Below are 22,506 nucleotides of genomic sequence, written 5' to 3' on the forward strand. Positions count from 1 at the left end.
CAGATGTCAAGATTACTGTACTAAGCAATACATCAATGTATTTTATACCCATTATGTAGTAAATCCAAAATTAGCAGCAGGTAGAGAACTTTTACTAAATATAGGAAACATACAGAACTACGATGTGTGATGTTCATGATCACCTGATGATTTCCTAGAGTCCTTTATCAGTTCCACACAGTTCAGGTGGTTTTCAGTACTACGGACATCTGACCGAAGAGGCAAAGCTGCTTATGGTTCCACGGACAGTTCAAAATCCTCACCCGGCTTGAGATAAGCTTAGACTCACAGAAAGGAAAATGAATTTGGGTTGATTTGTGTTCTGCAGAAGTGTTGAGGTTTAAAGCCACACTCTTCTCACTGCACCTCTTTGTTCCCTAATGTACCTTAGTAAAGTGATTCTGGTGAAGTTAGTTAAGGAAGTGTAGAATGGGAACCCTAACACCTGGACCGTTATGCCCCAATTAACCCCTGCTTACATCATATCAGAAAGTGAAGATATTTACCCCTCTGTATCAGTTTGATCAAAGATCAGCATGCAAATAATCAAAAACAGACTGTAGTGACTACACGCATCAAATGTTACTTATGACTAGAAGCCATTACTGAACACTAAACAAATATAAAGATTACTATGAAATGACAAGATTACAAGAGCTTTGTATAGCTCAGTATAAGGTCTAGGAGCAATGGAAGTATTCTTAGAGAATGCCGTAGAACTAAAAATAATTTGAGTAATGAATTCTTTAGTTATCTGCAATTACGAGATTGTTTAAGGGTCAAAGCAAAAACTTATCCCAAGATACCTGATTTGACATGTATTGAGCAACTCTGCTATTCTGATAAACCACTATGTAAAACAATATCTAGAATATATGAAGCTCTGATCTCAAGCCAGCCTTTAGTTGACCCAGATAAATCCAGAAGTAGATGGGAACAGGGTTTGGGGGTAAGAATAGATGGGGACTTGTGGGGTCAGTTATGTGAAGATGGGGTCACCTCAACCTTGAATTCTAGGTATAGATTAATTCAGTTTAATTTGTGTTACACCAGCTTTACTACACTCCATCCAGATTACATAAATTTAACAACAGTATTTCACCCATTTGCTTCAGATGTGGTACAGAAGTAGGAACATTTTTGCATTCTACCTGGTTGTGTCCTAAAGTGAAGGTGTTTTGGGTGCAAGTATGTGATAGTATATCACAGATTCATGGAACTGATTTTCCAATGGACCCAGAGGTGTGTTTTTTAGGTAATTTTACCAACTCTAACCTCAGACATAGTCAAGCAATTAAGCTTACTGAAATGTTGTTGATAATAGCTAAAAAATGTATTACTTTGAAATGGAAAGCAGATACTGATGTGCCGACTGGATTGTGGTTGTCGGAGGTTTGCAGCTGTGTAACTTTAGAGAAGATCACATATTCAATGAGGGGCAGGGGTGAATTATTTTATAAAATCTGGAAACCCTTTTTGAATTATATAAAAATAGTGCCACATGATTTGAAAGAGATTTATCGTTTTATATTGAGAATGACGCAGAACCACATTTTACCCATAATGCACCTCTCAATTCTCACTAGATGCCTGTCTGCAAGGGTGTGGCAGATTGGAACATGTTACACTCCTGCAATGACGTGACATGCAAGATCAGTGGCTCACGAACTCTACGTGAAAACATTGATTGTGATTTCATGGGTGTGTTGACTTCTAGTGACCCCCTGTCCTGATTTGAATACAGTTAATCTCACAGCAGGGTGAACTCAAGGCCATATACAGTTCAGTTGTACAGGCTTTATGATTTATTTTTCATTTGATGGAATTGAATTGTAACTCTCCAAGCATGTTTATGTTTCTGTAAAAACGTTAAAAAAAAATTAAATCTTTGTTATTCAGATTTGTACAGACTGATAAATAGTTGCTAGGGCATTGCTAGACACTTGGTTTTCAAAGAGGTTGCCAGGGTGTTGATATGCTAGGGTGTTTTGGCTGGTTGCTAGAACATTGCTAGAGAGTTGTTGGGGTGTTCTGAGTGGTTGTTAGAGTGGTTGCTAAGCGGTTGATAGGGTGTTCTGGGTAGTTGCTTGGGTCTAGCTTGGTGGTTGCTAGGGTGTTCTGGCTTTTTGCTAAGGTGTGGCTAGGCGGATGTTAGGGTGTTCTGGCTGATTGCTATGGTGTAACTATAGGCGGTTGCTAGGGTGTTCTGACTGGATGCTAAAGCATTGCTAGACAGCTGTTTGGGTGTTCTGGGTGGTTGCTAGAGCGGTTGCTAAGCTGTTGATAGGGTGTTCTGGCTGGTTGCTTGGGTCTAGCTTGGTGGTTGCTAGGGTGTTCTGGCTGGTTGCTAGGGTGTAGCTGTAGGCAATTTCTAGGGTGTTCTGGCTGGTTGCTAGAGCATTGCTAGGCCATTGCTAGGGTGTTCTGGCTGGTTGCTAGAGCATTGCTAGGCGGTTGCTAGGGTGTTCTGGCTGGTTGCTTGGGTGTGGCTAGGCAGTTGTTTGGGTGTTCTGGCTGGTTGCTAGGGTGTAGCTATAGGCGGTTGCTAGGGTGTTCTGGCTGGTTGCTTGGGTGTAGCTAGACGGTTGTTATGGTGTTCTGGCTGGTTGCTAGGGTGTAGCTAAAGGCAGTTTCTAGGGTCAGGGTCTAGGAGAAGAACATTCTTCTCACACAACAGGACCAATGCCCTTGAAAACATCCACAGTCATTTACAGACAGTAAACATCTCATACATCTGGGGGTTGGGATGCCTTTTGGGGATGGGCTCTTTTGACTTGGGCCAGTAATTGACCACTTAGCAACGCCCTACCAACCACCAAAAACACCCTAGCAACTGCATAGCAATGCACTAAAAAAGTTACAACATCCTAGTATTTTGGCGGCAAGTTTTGTACCACACACATTTTTTCAGAAAATCTAAAAATGTTGTTTAAATTAAAACATTTTATGCCATGAGGGGAAGTTAAAGTTCCAAAAAAAAATCCAAGATGAGTAGGTCCAAAATATGTCAGGTAGAATGTTAGGGACAAGTGTTGGGTGTAATCTCATTACTTTCTAAATTCAAAATGTTGTAAACCATTAATTTTAAATTCTGGTAAACAGATTACAGTAACTGACTGATTTTTTAATTAAGGTAATTACATTTAAGTTCATATTACCCTATGAAATCATATGTTCATATGTACATCTATTTGCATTTCTGTGACAGCTGAAGGGTGTGACAATGAACAAGGAGTAAATCTAGACATTATTTGGAATTTGTTGAGCAAAAAACAGAACTGTTTGTGAAAAGTGTTTTAGAAACTAAAAAGTAAAGTTATTAGTAATGTGATTATTTTAAGTAATCTGATTACAACTTGAGAGAGTTAATAAGTAATTGTAGTGGATTACTTTTTTGAATAATTTACCCAACTCGATTAGGGACTGACAACCTCAGTCACTATTCACTTTCAATGCATATTTTTTACATACAATGAAATTAATTGTGACTGAGGCTGTCAGACCCTAACATTCTGCCTAATGTCTCCTTGTATCTTCCACGGAATAAAGAAAGTCCAACATTTTTAGGCAAACTTACCCTTTAAGGATCAGTGAGGAGTAGTTGAGGATGGGAGTAAAACCTGCTGATAAACTGCCGTGATCTGGATTGTGATTCTGTTTCTCCCACACACTGACCACTGGTCGACCCATCATAGCTGTGGCAATAGTCAACAGCGACAAATATGCTCTGTTAGTTGAATTTCAAGCTTTATACTATTTTTATTTTGTTTTGTGGCTTATTATTTATTAAAAAATTTTGGCTTATTATTTATTAACATCTTGGCCATAGCTAAGGCTGTGAAAGGTGGTAAAGATTCAAATAAATGTTTTTTTATTTTTTTTATTTAATATGAAAGAGGCCCAGAAGAATATACATTCAGGGGGCCCAGAATTCCCTGCTAGGCCCTAATTAACATGAACTGCATCAATACTGGATGCCGGTTCTGGATTAAATGCTGCCTTCTACCTGCAGTAGATTGCACAGCTTACCCTTAGATCTGACAGTCAGATATGACAAAAGCACAGAGAAGGAAGGCGAAAGACACAGACACACAAGGATATATAGTAAGCCAATTAACATCCAAGCTCAGAATAGGATCAGTGCTGGTGTCACATGCAGACGACACACACTGAGAGAGACACACTCTCCTCTATCAGCTCACATACTGTACACATATGCATGGGCTCACACACAGGCTCCTGGAATCCTACCAAAAACTAATATTAGAAAGCAAGAGTCGTTTCCTGCGGTTCAGAGGTGGGAGGAGGTGACGTAATCTACTGTGATGCAACAAGAACCCTCCCTGCATGAATATGGATGTGGAGAGTCCTGGAAAATTCACAAATTCTGCATTGCCTCACATGATGATGCAGAGTCAACTGACTGCTGTGCCAATATGCCACCTAGTGGACAATTGCCTACATAGCAACACCATTCAAACCAGTTTAGAAAGCCGAACTTGTTCTTTGACTTCTTTACATGACTAAAATGAATCATATGTGTGCATTTAAACACAAAATATGAAATCTTTGTTGTAAACTCCTGACAAAACATTAGGTAATTCAAGTGATCATTTCAGCCCATAAAATGACTGCTTGCTCATTAATCCCAATTATTTCATCGTAACACTAATACAAGGGGACCGCTTACATCTCACCTTTATTTCAAACATATCGTGTTTCACAAAGACGCTCATTATAATTAATCTAATTTGATTGGACAAGCAGCCACAGCTTTGCTACTTGGGCAATTCACAGCGTCCCCTGCCATTTGCTCTCAGTGGCACTTGCCGTAACCAACACAAGATGTCCCTTGACTATACGTTACTAAGCAAAGGCTGCTTTGGTTTTAAAAAGGTGGGGTGACAAAAGGCCGGCTGGTTTGCATGTGTGATGTGGGTGGATGCTACAGGGAGGTTGGGGGAAGAGAGTAATGATAAGGGGGGGGGGGGGGGTATTTCTGCCTCTGTTCCCCATAGCCCCCTAGTGATTCCCCCCTTGAGCAATTGAATGGGCCAGTGGGCACAGCTGGTAATGTCTCTGTTTAAAAAAAAAAAAAGTCACCGGCATTTGTATAGGGTTTGGCAACAAAGGTTTTTTACTTGGGTAGAATGTAAAATTTGACTAACAATTGCTTAATGAAGTTTGGTAGTCATGTAGAACAAGAGGGAACACTAATAAAAAAGTACCATTGTATTACAAATGTTTTTTGATCACCATATAGCACACATACATCTTCGAGGTGTCTGTTTAAGAGCTTTTCATCTGGAAAGCATCGCATTCTAATTAACATCTGATAGACATCTTAAAAAGACCAGATTTACATAAATGTCTCGAAGACATCTGATGAATTTCTTTTTGACATCCGAGAGGAATCGTCCAATAGATGTATTGCAGATGCAGCTAACAATGTAAAATAATATGCCTTCCAGAAGAAAACTTACACTTCAAATAGACGTCTGGGTGATGCACGTGTGCTATCAGGGTATTCTTTGAAACCCTTTGGAGCACATGTAAATTCAATGGTATATGAACATGTCATCATTCAGTACCATGGTTTATATCAAAGTTTCATGGTATTATAATCTGATATCATGGCACAGCCACAGTAACCTACTTTTTTTAGGGGACAAAAGACAGTCATATTGAGACTATGCATGTGTGTTAAAAGGAGCAGATTTTCAAACATCCTAAATCAGAAATGTCTCAAATACATCTGCTGAATGTTTATTTGGCATCCGAGAGCAAACATCTTATAAACATATCCCAGTTAGCACACGTACATCACCCAGACATCTATTTGATGTGTGAGTTTTCCTTTGGAAGACTTTTTTTTTTTTTACATTGTTAGCTGCATCTGCAATACGTCTATAAGACGTTTCCTCTCTGATGTCAGTAAGACATTCAGCAGATGTCTTTGAGACATTTTTGATTTTGAATGTTTGTAAATCTGCTCTTTTTAAGATGTTTAGCAGATGTTAATTTTCCGAAGCTTTCCAGATGGAAAGATCTAAAACAGACATCTTGGAGATGTACGTGTGCTAACTGGGATACGTCTATAAGATGTTTGTTCTCGGATGCCAAATAAACATTTAGCAGATGTATTTGAGACGTTTCTGATTTAGGATGTTTGAAAATCTGCTCCTTTTAACACACCTTTTGATATATAAGGGATGGACGTGTGCTACCTGGGTATCTATGAAATGACAAATCAAAAAGATTACCACACGTACATCTCAGAGATGTCTGTTTTAGATGTTTTAATCTGGAAAGCATCACAATCTAATTAACATCTGCTAAACATCTAAAAAGATCAGATTTACAAACATTCAAAATCTTAAACGTATCAAAGACATCTGCTGACATACTTATTGACATCTGAGACATACTTATTGACATGCATCTTATAGACGTGTTGATGAGCAAACAGAATAAAGATATGTCTTGCAGATGCAAACACACTCACATCAAATAGAAGTCTGGGTGATGTACGTGTGCTTTCAGTGTGTAGTTTAACAATTAAACTTGGTTTAAATCACAATAAATACTCCAAGTAACATTACAAACACCATAACATCCAATTAAAGTTGAATTTTTTTCAAACATGTTAAACAAAAATTATTGTCATCAGCATTAGCTATGTTCAGCAGTACACAGAATTGTCTCCATAAGAGAGTTACACTAACAATGTTATAGACTACAGTCAGTTTAAATGGTCTCAATAAAATGGTCAATTTAATTTTACTTTGTGTGAACGTGTGTGTTTTATAATGACAACTCTTTCTCTCCATTTAAATGGTTTTAACCATTGAGACCTCAGATTGACGCTAGTCTGACCTAGTTGATGTACAATACCTCTGCTTTATGGCAAGCTGAATTGAATTTTATTCATTAGAAGGATATGAATAGTTGATATCAACAATTCAGTTTTCACTAGTTAAAATTCTAATTCTTGATATCAAGAATGTAATTTTCACTAGTGGAAATGCCAATAGTTGATATCAATAATTACATTTCCACTAGTAAAAACATGAATACTTGATATAAAATGACATCATCACTTGCAGAAATCACATTCTTGATATCAAAAATGGAATTTCAACTAGTAAAAACCATATTTCTTGATATCTGTAACTGAATTTTCACTAGTTGAATTTCACAATGATCTTTGATACTGTTGCAAGCTGAATTGACTTTTATTCATTTACAGGATATGAATTGTTGATATAAACAATTCAATTTTCACTAGTTAGAATGCTAATTTTTGATATCAAGAATGTCATTTTTACTAGTGGAAATCCCAATTATTATGGCAAGCCAAATTGACTTTTATTCATTCGCAGGATATGAATTGTTGATATCAACCATTCAGTTTTCACTAGTTAGAATTCTAATTCTTGATGTCAAGAATGTAGTTTTCACTAGTGGAAATGCCAATAGTTAATATCAATAATTATTTTTCCACTAGTAAAAATGTGAATTCTTGATATCAAAAATGACGTCATCACTCGCAGAAATCACATTCTTGATATCAAAAATGGGATTTCAGCTAGTAAAAACCGTAAGTCTTGATATCTATAACTGAATTTTCACTAGTAAAGTTTCACACCGACATGTCATTCAATCTTATTCAAAATGCAATTATTGATATCAAAAATTAGTTTCTTACTGGTTGAAAGTCCAATTTCACATATCAACAATTCTTTTCTTACTAGTAAAAAATATAATTTTTGATATCAAGAATGTAATTTCTACTAGTAAAAATGCTCATTTTTGATATCAGATATTCAGTTTTCACTAGTGACAATTTAAATTTCTGATATCTATAATGTAATTGTTACTAGTAAAAAATTCTTTTTAGATATCATTAATTACACTCCAAGTTATTGATATCTGAAATCCATTTCTAGATATCAGAAATCCCAATTGTAACATGTTGAAATGCATTTATAGATATCAAGAATTAACATTTTAACTAGTGAAAATTAATTTCTTGATATCAGGAATTAATTTTTTACTAGTAACAATGTAACTGTTGATATCAAAAATTATATTTTTACTAGTAAGAAGTACATTCTTGATATCAAGAATTATCATTTTAACTAGTGAAAATGTAATTGTTGATATCTGTAATTACCTTTGCATAGTTTTGGTGCCCTTTTAACTATTAATCACATGTAGGATATGAATTGTTGATATCAACATTGATATGCACATCAACAGGTTAAGGTAAAAATGATAATTTAGTCTCTTAGCCCTGTTGACAGCACTAACAATTACCTTGGCTACCTAACTAAAAATGATAGACCTCTCATATATATATATATATATATATATATATATATATATATATATATATATATATATATATATATATTGCTTATATTTAAGATTTACACATTTAAATTTCATAACATAATAATTGTGTGATCTTTAGCTAATATTAATACAACTTAAATTTATTCAAGTTTTATTGATTTAATATTGTTAAAGATTGCTAACTATAATTTTATTAAATTTTGTTATGAAATTAAAATGTGTAATTATAATACATATAATACTTTCCATAAAAATAACTGAGAATTTACGTAATGTTTGTGCTTGGATTAAATGCAATAATTTTGGTTGAAAGGGTGCACCTGTTATTATAAAAAAACATTTTTGCGCTGTCTTCTTGCACTTAATTGCCATGTAGTAACACACACAGACGTACAATATTAGCATTCTAGAAGATTTGTTTATGTTATTATGTGCTATTGTAACACACATTCCTCCACAATTTTGGCTTAGCAGGTAAGAAGACTTTTTTCCTTGGGCAGACAGCAGAAGATGTGGGAGGCATTTAGCGCAGGGAGTGATTTTTTGTTACTGGTTTCTCATGTCAGAAAAAGCATGCAATGTCAATTTTAAATGCTCATTTAAAACCATCAAACTATAAGACTAATTATTCTGACAAAACGCATCCCGACTGTAACTCCATCGGCATGCAGGACTGCACAATAACCCTTATTTATGAATAATGAGCAGTATATTGCAGTTGAAATGAATAAAATTTACACCTGCTCCTTCTGTACTCCCTTAATCCCGTTCGCTATTACATTTATTAAAATGCCATGAAAACAAATGTATTACAAAATCAAATAATTTATTCAATATAACAATAATATATTATAGAGACTAAACTCCCAGTCAGCATATGATGTGGCTTGTGATCTTTTACATGTCATCCATTAGAGACAACACCTTGCAACAGCACCAGTTTTGTGCCCAGCAACAAGATTTTTCTGGGTATGGCATGTGTAGTTTACAGTGAGTGGTAGTTTAGGACAATATTTAATTAAAAATGAGCCAAATATGCAGAGCGTACGAACTGTTATTCTGGCTAAAAGGATTAAGGCAGTAGAAGATGGCATGGGTTGGCCAATCAGATGAAAGAGGCGTTGCCGTGCCGCCAACATATGCAAATCTAATATTGTTTTTCTTTTATTTTTTTAACAATGGACAAAAAAGTACAATTTAAATGAATTCTCATTTTCCGTTTCTGAAGCATAAAAATAAAACTTAAAAAAAAAAAAAAAAAAACAAGCTGTTTTTACCCACATGGAATGTCTCCCTCCATTTTTTTACCTGCTACTATTGGCTCCAAAAGTGGATGCATGGAAAACCAGGTCTCATTAATATTCATAAATTCATTACCATAGCTATTCTTACCTGTTAAAATTGTATTTCTAGATATTGATAATAGTGTTTTTACTTGTTAAAATCACATTTAGGATATCAGTAATTCTATTTTCACTAGTTGCAAAGGCTATTTTAGATATCAAGGCAATAATTGTTACAAGTAGAGCTCCCTTTACTGATATCAATAATTACATTGTTACTAGTAAAATGTTCATACTTGATATCAACAATTGATAATGAAAATGGTAATTTTTGATATCAGTAATTGAATTTCAACATGTTACATTTGGTATTTCTGATATCTGGAAGTGGATTTCAGATACCAATAATTTGGAGTGTAATTAATGATATCCAACAAGACTTTCTTACTAGTAACAATTACATTACAGATATCAGAAATTAAAATTGTCACTAGTAGAAATTACATTCTTGATATCAAAAATTATATTTTTACTAGTAAGAAAAGAATTGTTGATATGTGAAATTGGACTTTCAACTAGTAAGAAACTAATTTTTGATATCAATAATTGCATTTTGAATAAGAGTGAATGACATATCGGTGTGAAACTTTACTAGTGAAAATTCAATTATAGATATCAAAAATTATGTTTTTTACTAGTTGAAATCCCATTTTTGATATCAAGAATGTGATTTCTGTGAGTGATGACGTCATTTTTGATAGTGGAAATGTAATTATTGATATCAACATTTGGCGTTTCCACTAGTGAAAATGACATTCTTGATATCAAGAATTAAAATTCTAACTAGTGAAAACTGAATTGTTGATATCAACAATTCATATCCTGCGAATGAATAAAAGCTAAAACGGCTTGCCATAACAGTTTAAAATTTCTGATATCTATAATGTAATTGTTACTAGTAAGAAGTCTTTTTAGATATCATTAATTACACTCCAAATTATTGGTATCTGAAATCCATTTCCAGATATCAGAAATACCAATTGCAACATGTTGAAATACATTTATAGATGTTAAGAATGAGAATTTTAACTAGTGAAAATGTATTTCTTGATATCAGGAATTTTATATTTTTACTAGTAACAATGTAATTGTTGATATCAAAAATTATATTTGTATTAGTAAGAAGTACATTCTTGATATCAAGAATTAGAATTTGAACTAGTGAAAATTGAATTGTTGATATCTGTAATTACCTTTGCATAGTTTTACGCCCTTTTAAATTTTAATCACATGTAGGATATGAATTGTTGATATCAACAATTACATTTTCACTAATTAAAATGCTAATTCTTGATATCAGGAATGTAATTTCTACTAGTGGAAATGCCAATTTTTTTATATCAGTAATTACATTTCCACTAGTAAAAACATGAATTCATTCATATTTTATATATATTTTATAACATTGTATGATTTTGCAATGTGTATCGAGATATGTCCATTTTCAAAGCTGCAGAGCCACAGAAGTTTCAGGCCCGCAGTCTCAGGACTGATGCGGTGTTAGTAGATTAGCGCCGTCTACCGTTTGGAGCACAATTTCTAATGTTAGTTTGCTTTTTTAGATTTAAAATGTGCTGTTTTTACACTGATTTTGATTTGATTACTATCTAAAACACTTAATGGTAGCCTTTTCAACACTTTTCAATAAGGTTCCATGTGTTAACATTAGTTAATGCAGTAGGTTTCATGAATTAACAAAGAAGATTTTTTTAACAGCATTTATTTATCTCTGTTAATGTTAATGGATAAAACATTGTTCTTTGTTAATTTATATTTTATGAACTTGTGTTAAAATTTACAACTTCTAATTTTAAACATATATTAGTAAATGTTGAAATTAACATTAACCAAGATTAACAAATGCTGTAAAAGTATTGCTCATTGTTTTTCAAGTTAACAAATGTAGTTAACTAATGTTAACAAATGAAACTTTATTGTAAGGTGTTACCCATCTGACTATATTATATGTGATCATTTGATTTCCTTCCTGTTCATAAAGTTACAAAAAGTACTTAAAAAAGACACAAAGAATGTTATATGTCATTTAATGTCATATATATTTATATCAATATCAAATTCAAAATAAACATTCAATTACAAAGCCTAACAAAACATGTACATTGAATAAAATAAAAAATCAATATTACATAAGAAATTTGAATAATAATAAATTAAACTAAAATAATTATTTAAACAATAAAAGCTTGAGTGACTGAAAAAAAAAGCAATTTTAAAAAATACAACCCGAATGTTTCCAGAATAATATTCATTATGACAACCAATTTAAGCTTCTATAAGAATAACGAGAAATCATTTACTTGTATACAGATCCAGTAGTTAGCAGAAAAACACTAATCTTAATAAAAGTAATTGTTTACCAAAAATGCTAGATTTAATAAACTTTACATAGACAACAACTAACTGTACCGTGCTCTCCGACATGATTGTTCTGTCATTAGCTCCGCCCGTAACATCAGCCTGGAGACTGCGGGCCTGAAACTGCTGTGACTTAAGGCCAATTTACACTTCTGCGTCAAATCTACAGCTCTGCAGCTCAACAGATGGATACTATTGTGTGTTATGTATCTCTGTGCTGTTGATAAATGTATGAAAACTTGTTCCATCGCTTTGCATAAAATCGTAGGCTAAATTAATGTTTGGATATTAAAAATGAGGAGTAGATATACAAATATAACAAACATGTTACTATGTACATGAACTTGACTGAGCTCACCTGTGTGTGTAAAGAAGCTGTGAAAATAATAGTTTTCACGTTTTACTTTTTACCTAACATTTGAGAAAATAAATTGGCTAAATCTTTTGATATTTTTTTAAATTATTATTTTATGCACTTTAGTTTAAAATGGAATGCACTAATTTCACAGCCAGGTATGTTCTTTGCAATAATAACACAGTGCTGTCGGGTTTATCTGTCTAGTTGCGCCATCTTGTGGACTTAAGAAACAATGTCAATTTAAATATCTGGTGACTTGAAAATTCGAATTTACTTCGAATTGTTATATTATTTAAGGTAAAAATTAGAATTTAGTCTCTTAGTCCTGTTGACAGCACTAACAATGACCTTGGCTATCTTACAAAAAATGATAGACCTCATATATATATATATATATATATATATATATATATATATATATATATATATATATATATATATTTGTCCATATATTTGCTTATATTTAAGATTTACACATTTCAATGTCATAACACAATAACTGAGTGATCTTAGCTAATATTAATAAAACTTAAATGTATTGAGGTTTTATTGATTTAATATTGTTAAAGATGGCTAAATATAATTTGATGAATTTTTTTTAAATGAAAATGCATGTGTGTATATATATATATATATATATATATATATATATATATATATATATATATATATATATATGCTAAAATATTTTTTGAGTGTAGGGTGAAAGTTTTACCTGTCATTCGGCTTTAAAGGGAAATAACTGTGCAAACAGACAATTTGAAAAGTGCATACATACGTGACTTTTTCAGTGTACCTGATATCAACATTTAGCCTATAAGAAGAACCCCCATCTGAAGCTTAGTTAATACATCTCATAAAAATAACTGAGAATTTCCATTCTGGTTGAAAGGGTGCGGCCATTATTATATATTTTTTCACGCTGTCTTCTTGCACTTTATTACCATACAGTAACACACAGACGTACAATATTAGCATTCTATAACATTCATTTATGTTATTATGCGCTATTGTAACACCCATTCCTCCTCGATTTTGGCTTCTAGCAGGCTTTTTCCTTGGGCAGACAGCAGCAGATGGGAGGCGTTTAGCACAGGGAGTGATTCTTTCATTACTGGTTTCATGTCAGAAAAAGCATGAAAGAGCAATGTCAATTTTAAACGCTCATTTAAAACAATCAAACTATAGCTAAGACTAATTATTGGACAAAATTCATCCCGACTGTAACTCCGTCGGCACGCGGACTGCACAACGACCCTTATTTATGAATAATGAGCAGTATATTGCAGCATTCATGAATGTTTTAGTTTATAAAATATTAGTTGGAATGAATATGATTTACACCTGCTCCTTCTGTACTCCCTTAATCCCATTCACCATTACATTTATTAATACGTCATGAAAACAAATGTATTACAAAATCATACAATTTATTCAATATGAAAATAATATATTATATACAGTATATGAGACTAAACTCCCAATGTGGATTGTGATCTCTTACGCATCATCCATTAGAGACAACACCTTGCAACAGCACCTGTTTTGTGCCCAGCAACAAGATTTTTCTGCGTATGGCATGTGTAGTTTACAGTGAGTGGTAGTTCAAGACAATATTTAATTAAAATTGAGCCAGATATGCAGAGCGGTACCAACTGTTATTCTGGCTAAAAGGATTAAGGCAGTAAAGAAGATGGCACGGGTTGGCCAATCGGATGAATGGGGTGTTGCAGTACCACCCAAATATGCAAATCTAATATTGTTTTTATTTTAGTATTTTAGTATAATGAACAAAAAATTTAAATTGAAATGAATTCTCATTTTCTGTTTCTTAAACATAAAAAATGAGCTGTTTTCACATGGAATGTCTCCCTCCATTTTTTGACCTGCTACAAGAGTGGATTCATGGGAAAACCAGGTCTCATTAATATTCATAAACTCATTACCATAGCTATTCTTACCTGTTAAAATTTTATTTCTAGATATCGATAATTGTATTTTTACTAGTTGAAATTCCAGTTTTGATATCAAGAATGTGATTTCTGTGAGTGATCATATCATTTTTATATCAAGAATTCACGTTTTTACTAGTGGGAGTGTAATTATTGATATCAACTATTGGCATTTCCACTAGTGAAAATTACATTCTTGATATCGAGAATTAGAATTCTAACTAGTGAAAACTGAATTGTTGATATCAACTATTCATATCCTGCGAATGAATAAAAGCTAAAACGGCTTGCCATACCTCTTTCCAGTAGGCGGCAGAAGAGGACGGCAATTTTAGCAAGTCAAACCTTCTGAATGTATTTGTATGAGGTGCGTTTCACATTCTGCCGTCAGTTCTGCCGAGAAATTAGTCAGTCTGTCCGCCTCCGCACCGCTGTCCTAGAAATGGAACTCAGTAAACAGATCAGTTACCATTTTACGTCAACCTGGACATGAAGTGGACTGTGTTTTACCAGTGATATTTCAGACAACATTAAAATCGTTTCTATTTACGTTTTATTATTTACCAGTAACACGTTGGGGCATCAGCTGTAGGTCAGTCAAATGTAAACACTGAATGTGGACAGATTTTAAAACGGGATATTCATCGAATGGGGCTGTTTTATTACGTCTGCACATGGTAAGACAACAATACTAAATGTATAGTAACACTTTATAATAAGGTTCCGTTTGTTAACATTAGTAAACATGAACTAACAATTAACAAGACTTATTAAGCATTTATTAATGTTAATATCAACATATAGTAATACATTTTAAAATCAAAAGTTGTATTTGTTAACATTAGTTAATGCACTATGAACTAAAATGAACTAACTATGAACAATAGTATTTTTATTAACTAACAAAGATTAATAAATGATTTAAGAAATATATTGTAAATTGTTTGTTTATGATATACCTAATGCATTAATGTTAACGAATGGAATCTTATTGTAAAATGTTACCAAATATATGATGTAATGTTTAATGTGGCATCTTATTTTAATATTAGTAAATGTAACTTTAACAGTCTACATGTTGTTTTAGTAGAGCTAGAGACTAAAAGCAGTTGTAATTCACCTCATATACAGTCTTATATGTGAACCACATTTTTCCTGCTGTTTCATTTAATGCAATTAATACATATAATAATTTCTTCCTTATTTCCACTTCATCCCTGATGGTAACAGAAACTTCTGAAAAGTGTCTCTCTCCGTGTATGGGTATTAGGTCTTTCACAAACTTTGAAATGTGACCAGTTCAGTTAATTATCAAGTCAGACTACATGATATTTTGAGGTCACTGAATTTGGAGCCAAATTATGACATGCATTAACATGTAGTGTTGGATAGGTTGGCGTCATGCTTTTGTCACATACCAGCATTGGTGCTGAAGCCTCACACTCAAGCTGCTGCCTGCATATTGAGATGCACTTCAGTGAAGTCTCCTCGGCAGCTGCCATCCGGTCTAGACGGAGCAGCTCCACTCTTATCAAGATCAAAGCACATGCTTACACACTGAAAACCGGGAAGTGTGTGTGTTTGTGGTAAAAAACAGAGAATTCAACGTGAACAGAATTGCTGTTTTGCTTATCATACAGCATGATTTATTCAAAGCTGGAAAAATAGCTGAATTCTGGTTACCTTACAAAATCATAGAAGGCCTGAGGACTTCTATCTTAGTTTCTTTGTACATTCAGATCTCCTTTATTTAATGGCATTTTATAGCACACATGTGGCTGCATGGTTTACTGATCTTCTCACACATGCTCATTCACTTGCTCAAGACCACAAGCATTCAGCTTCCACAAACCTGACCCTGACATATAAGCCTGAAATAGACGCCTACTTAGACATGACATCAACCAGTCTGTCAACCAGAGAACAGACACATACTTACATTTAGTGCACATGTCTGCAGAGCTAAATGACCTCTGCTTAAAAGTCTAGTGGGGAAATCTCAGGCAGCTGTGCAAAGAAGGCAAGGACACAGCTGTAAAGTGTGTCTGTCTGTATGTGTTAGAAGCCTGCTTCAGTGCAGGGTCAGGGTCCGTTATATTATCACACCCGAAGAAAAAAATACCCCTGCATGTTCAAGGCTTTAGATCTGCTGCAGGACATGCAGGATAGACAATGTTTGTTTTTTACAAATGCTTTTTTCATATGGCAGAGGGCAAAAACACCATCATTGGCACTTAAGCAACTCTACTCATATTCACTGCTATTAGTTTGACGGTTAGTTCTCACATTAAAGTTTACAAAGCTGCTTTTACTGAACCACATTTGATGGATTAGATATTTTGGTAACACTTTACAATCAGGTTTCATTCCTTGACATTAGTTAATGCATTAAGTATCATGAACTAACAATTAATTATATATTTTTACAGCATTTATTAATGTTAGTTAATAAAAGAACAACTGTTCATTGTTAGTTCATAGTGCATTAACTACTGATAACTTTTGATATTAAAAATGTATTACCTAGGTACCATTAACCTAGACTAATAAATGCTGTAAAAGTATTGATCATTATTAGGTCATGGTAACTAATGTTAACAAATTGATACTTATTGTAAAGTGTTATTGATATTTTAATATGTTGGTTTAGAAATAACCTTGGAAGATGAATACAGGGCCTTATTTCTTCACTGTTTCATGTTAAGGGAAATTGAGCATGTTTTTTATTAACCGATTTAATGGATGAAGCACATCAAATGTTAATTGATTCGATGAATAATACAAGAGTTTAAAGTACTGACATAACCTTTCTTTCTCCTTTCATAATTTATCTAAACCAAGCTTGATTTGGTGGCAAATGTATGCAACAAATAACTGGGTATAACTCACAAAATAAAAGTTAAGTTTATTGCTGAACAACAAACTTCACACATACAACAAACAGGCCAAGGTAAAACAAATAATGTAGACAAAACAAATAGAAAGACACCACAACTCCTTTTCTTTGGCCTAGCCCTCCCATACAAAAACTAGTTTTATGGTACAACTAGTTATGGTACAACTAAAGTTCATACATAAAATTTACTGGAATGCTCTGAGTTCAATGGCTGTTGATTTTATACATGTTGTCTTTTATGTCAAAATATCAAGACATGGTCAAACAAGTAAAATTTCATAAAGAAGCACCGTTTTGGTCACAGGAGATCATATTCAAGTGGCTGATCTCTTCACAATATGTACAAAAATATAAAATGTAAATAAAAATACAAACAAATCCTTGTCTTGTATATTTCATTGCGAATGTGGGAAATCTGGGTTGTGGTCTGTCCTCTAGAAAATTTTGAATTGGGGGTCAGTTGGTTGACATGGGTGACGAACTTGAAAATGACCATGTTTTATGCATTTGAGTCCTTTATGCCACAGTCTCCAACAGTTGTGTTGAAGCAGAGGTGTCGACACCTGCTCAGCAGTACGAAACAAGCCTTTAATCGTCATCATCCGTCTTCTGCTTCTTGGGGTCGACATCATCCTGAACGGAAAATTGTTTTTATTAAAAATCAATCACCTTAATAGAGAAAAGTTAAGCAACCAATTGGCGTGATTATTATTTCCTCAGTTGTTTGTGACTATACCTCATCATCTTCATCGTCGTCATCTTCAGCAGCACGTTTTGTTCCTCCACCCAGCTCATCATCATCTTCATCCTCGTCCTCATCCTCATCACCTGCACAAAAAAACCATTAGCCATGCCATACATTTTTTCCCCAAACACTTTTAGACAATTGTTTGCAAATATTAATGTTGCACCAACCCTCTCCTTCCTCTTCATCTTCCTCATCTACTTCATCCTCATCTTCTTCGTCAATTTCAGGCTCTCCGTTCTCCTCGTTCTCCTGTTCATAAAATTCGGAAAGTATTGTACGGTTACGCCATATATTTTCCCATAAATGTTGAGTAGACCGAACATTAGCCGGATATTTACCTTTCCATTAGTTGCATCTTTTCCATTTTCCTTCTCCTCAAGGAGCTTCTTCTCTTTCAGGTCCTATTAAAAACAAAAAACAAAAAAGTATAATGGTTGTAATAAACTAATTTGTTTAGTCAACACGATACCTGATGAAATTGCTAAAACATTTAACTGTCAGACTGGAGCCATCTTTTCATCCAATAGGCCGAGTCCGTTAAGATTAGGATTGACGTGAGCAAAACGCCCCCTATGCGCACAAATTTAAATTGCATCTCGAATGACGCCCCTCTGGCATTGACACCTCATTGGCTGAAGCAGAGATTTTTGCTGTCCATCAACGACTCCTAATCCCTCCTGTAACCGAGTTAGCGCGTTTGTAATATTACACTTAAGTGTAATGAACCTTCTGTGGGTCCTGTAGATAGAATATTCGACAAGCAACCATATTTCTCCGTTTACACTCTTGTTTAAACCCAAAAAGCGCAAGATTAATATACCAAACAAAAGATAATTTAGAACCATGGCATTGTAGGTCAGCAAACTGAAGACGAACTCTAATAAAGGACAAAGGAAACGCAGGCATGGCCTTCAGCATCCATCCCGAACACGACAGAACACGATTGAGTTCGGCACGCACACCATCACAGTCGTCACGTTAACCTGGATTTAGGTCGCGCAGTCGCAGAATAGACAAGAAACTAGCCAAAAAATAAAAAAATAAAGATCTAACCTGAGATAAATGTGTCAGAATATCTTTCGCTCGTTTAATTTGCATGAATCACTCTCACCGCAAATAAAGCCATACCCAACGCGTTTAAAGAAACCGCATCCCTGTAAATATTTTCTTAATTCGTTTATATAATCTTCAGCCCTTAAGCCGTTTATAAACCACATCAACTAGGACCGCCCCCTTACATTTTCACCGACGTCTCTGGCTGCAAACTAGTAAACCAACAAGCCCACGTTGCCGTCACACATGGAAAAATATAAAGTCGTCCGAATATCACAACCGACACAATCTGACAGAATATTAGTTCTTTGAGTGTGCATTTACATCGCGTAGAAGACTGCACGTCATCGCCAAAACAGTGTTCCTATAGCCCATCGAACGTCAAACCCGTTCGAATATCACGTATATAATTTCTTCACCATTGGCTCACCAAAATTACTCTTAAAATTGTGTCATTTGCGTTTGAAATATGATGCACTGCGGCGCCAATCGGAGTTCCGCGTATCGCGGCATCAACCAATACCGGACCTGAGCTTAGTTAAACCCGACATTCGAAATTCAGTAAACGAACACGCTTTTTACGTTTCGCGAAATGTTCAGTCAAATAACATGTTTATTTCTAGTTTAATTTTCTAACGACTGAGGTTCAGAGAAACCGGCAAACTTTCAGCTCCGGAGCCACTGACCGATCAACCCACTCTCGATCCCGCCGTAACGTCCGTAAGCCACAAACTAAGCGGTAAAGAATGAACAGGCTTACAATAAACGAGTGCTCGAAGCATTTAAGAAGTTTTAGGAAACGAACGGGTGCTGGAAAACCACAAGCTACAAATAAACACGATACATTTGCGTTACCTAAATAATATGCTGAAGACCTGATAAACGGAATGCAAAAGAATCGCACGTTTAAGCACCCTAAATGATTTATCACGGTAAACAGCCGTTAAAGTCCTCGGCGCACATCGCCGCTGTTCAAAAGGGAACCAACAAGCTTGTATAAACAAAGAACCCGCGCGCGCAGACTGTTACATTCCGGACAATGAGAAACTGCGCTTGAACGTGCTCTCAGTCCGCACGCGCTACAATGTATCAATTTAAACCTCTCGTTACGATGGATCAAGGCTCTTAGAGATCAGTTATCGCATACTTTACTCACATTTGTCACAATTCACGATCCCTGCCGGCTAATATACATCATAAATAAGTCATTTGCGTTCGCATTAAATCTGAACTAGAAGACAAATTAAAAGAAGGATTTTTTTTTCAGTGAGAATTTCGTTTCTCTGGAAGTATTCCTTTCTTACCTTTGCGGAGATTTCTGTTGCGGAATCAACCTTCGTATCTGCCATAATTTATATTGTGTAGCAATTCAATTTCGGAACGGAGGCAAATGCGAGAATAATCCGCCTGTATCCTCCTACAATCACTATTGTAATGAAGCTTTCTTTTGCAGACGGCATGCGCGGAAGGTGGCATTAATATAGATTTGTGGGCGGGGTTTCAGAGGCGGTTGGCTCTACTTGATTGGCCAGCGAGCTCCGAGGAGGTGTGTCTTTAAGGCAATAGATTGGAACAATGGAAAATATTTCTAAACGTAAAAGGACACACCCCCCAGCCGGTATTTCAACAGCACTGACAGAGAAGACACACCTCCAACCTCCGTTTTTTTTTTGTTTTTTGTTTTTGTTGCTACAGACATATCTGTACAACATTTCATCAACAAATACGTCGATACATTCAAACTCTTACATATGAAGTCATGACACTATTATAAAATTCATGACATTAATATGTTGACAAATATCGAGACACATGGCGTCTGTTTATGAACTGACAGACTTGCTGACCCCCCCTAAACACGTTACGCACATCTTTTACAGGGAGTTTAGATGCCAAAGCGTGCAAGGCACTGGCACATGAAGGATTTTCGGCGATAGGGCGGTATTTGGGAAACGGTGTTTTCATGCCAGACGCAGCCCCTCCCCTTTCCGTGAATTTCGCACTAAACTTAGCACTGTGAGTAAACGCCAAAACAGCTCTTTTCACACACTTTCTTTGCTCTGACTATTTAGATAGATATCACGAACACAAACAAGCCAAACACTTCGTCAGGCATTATCCCTTTCAGAAAGAAAGCCATGTTTAGTTGTTAATCTGATATTAATTAAACAACCATACGAGTAAAACACGGGCGTTGTTTATCAAATATGTTTTATGGAAATGCCATTTTAAGCGATGGCGACTCGTGAAGTTGGGCTCTGAATAAAACAGCTTTAACTTTTATTTTAAAATCGTTACCAACACGCGTTTTGGGAATCATTATTCGGCATGAGTAGCATTTAAACAAAGCAGAAGCCATAACCTCGCCGGCGAACATAGAAGGGAGGGGTATTTCAGATACTTCATCATAACCTACATTCAAATTATACTTTGATGACGAGGCTTCTTGCAGTCGGGCGCATATGATTGGATGCTCGTGCGGTCAAAACCTACGTTTGACGCTTTGCGCTAAATGATTGGATGCCAGATATGTCAATCAAATGAATGCCCCACAGTTTGTGTGAAAGTCTGGAAAACGGATTTCATAGGATCCCTGACATGGATGGTCGTGTAAGAGCAGATAAAAAAGTGTGGACTGAGTTTTTCGTCACTTTTTCACCTGAAAAATAAGATTAGTGCATATCAATTATTCTTTTTTTTTAAATATAAAGCAGCACAACATGAGTGATGAGAAAGCACAGACTGAAATATAAAATATAACAGCTTACACAGCTCTTCAACAAACACAGGGGACACCATGCAATTCAAAACATTTAGTTTACAAAAATAGGAAATCGAAGGCTGCATGTTTTTAAAATCAGAAAAGTACAATTAGAGATTTTCATCACCTAGCGTTTATAAATCTCAAAAACAATCTATTTATTAAAGGGATAGTTCACCCAAAAATGAAAATTCTCTCATCATTTAATCACCCTCATGCCATCTCAGATGTGTATGACTTTCTTTCTTCTGCAGAACATAAATTAAGATTTTTAGAAGAAAATGGTGGCCAGAAATTTGAAGCTCAAAAAAGCACATAAAAGCAGTATAAAAGTAATCCATATGACTCAAGTGGTTAAATCCACATCTTAAGAAGTGATATGATAGGTGTGGGTGAGAAACAGATCAATATTTAAGTCCTTTTTTACAATAAATTCTCCTCCCTGCCCAGTATGTGGCAATATGAACAAAGAATGTGAATTGCCAAAAATAAAAGAAGAAGAATGTGAAAGTGGAGATTTATAGTAAAAAAGGAATTAAATATTTATCTGTTTCTCACCCACACCTCATATCTCTTCTGAAGATATAGATTTAACCACTTGAATCATATGGATTACTTTTATGCTACCTTTATATGCTTTTTGGAGTTTCAAAGTTCTGGC

General features: G+C 34.8%; 1 protein-coding gene and 1 long non-coding RNA gene across 2 annotated transcripts; one reads left to right on the plus strand and one right to left on the minus strand.

Moving 5' to 3' along the window:
• Nucleotides 1-14,793: 14,793 nt before the first annotated feature.
• Nucleotides 14,794-17,453, plus strand: LOC127442044 (uncharacterized). Its single transcript, XR_007897428.1, has 2 exons — nt 14,794-15,064; nt 15,780-17,453. It is a non-coding gene; the product is annotated as an uncharacterized LOC127442044 (long non-coding RNA).
• On the minus strand, nt 17,273-20,554 carry ptmab (prothymosin alpha b). The gene is made up of 5 exons (XM_051699708.1): nt 20,389-20,554; nt 18,370-18,432; nt 18,199-18,280; nt 18,020-18,111; nt 17,273-17,916 (listed from the first exon to the last, which is right to left on the minus strand). Exons 1-5 carry the CDS (start codon nt 20,431-20,433, stop codon nt 17,872-17,874), a joined length of 327 nt encoding a protein of 108 aa, XP_051555668.1. The 5' UTR covers nt 20,434-20,554; the 3' UTR covers nt 17,273-17,871.
• Nucleotides 20,555-22,506: the final 1,952 nt, after the last annotated feature.

The sequence above is a fragment of the Myxocyprinus asiaticus genome, chromosome 6 (assembly GCF_019703515.2).
Source record: "Myxocyprinus asiaticus isolate MX2 ecotype Aquarium Trade chromosome 6, UBuf_Myxa_2, whole genome shotgun sequence".
Lineage (NCBI taxonomy): Eukaryota > Metazoa > Chordata > Actinopteri > Cypriniformes > Catostomidae > Myxocyprinus > Myxocyprinus asiaticus.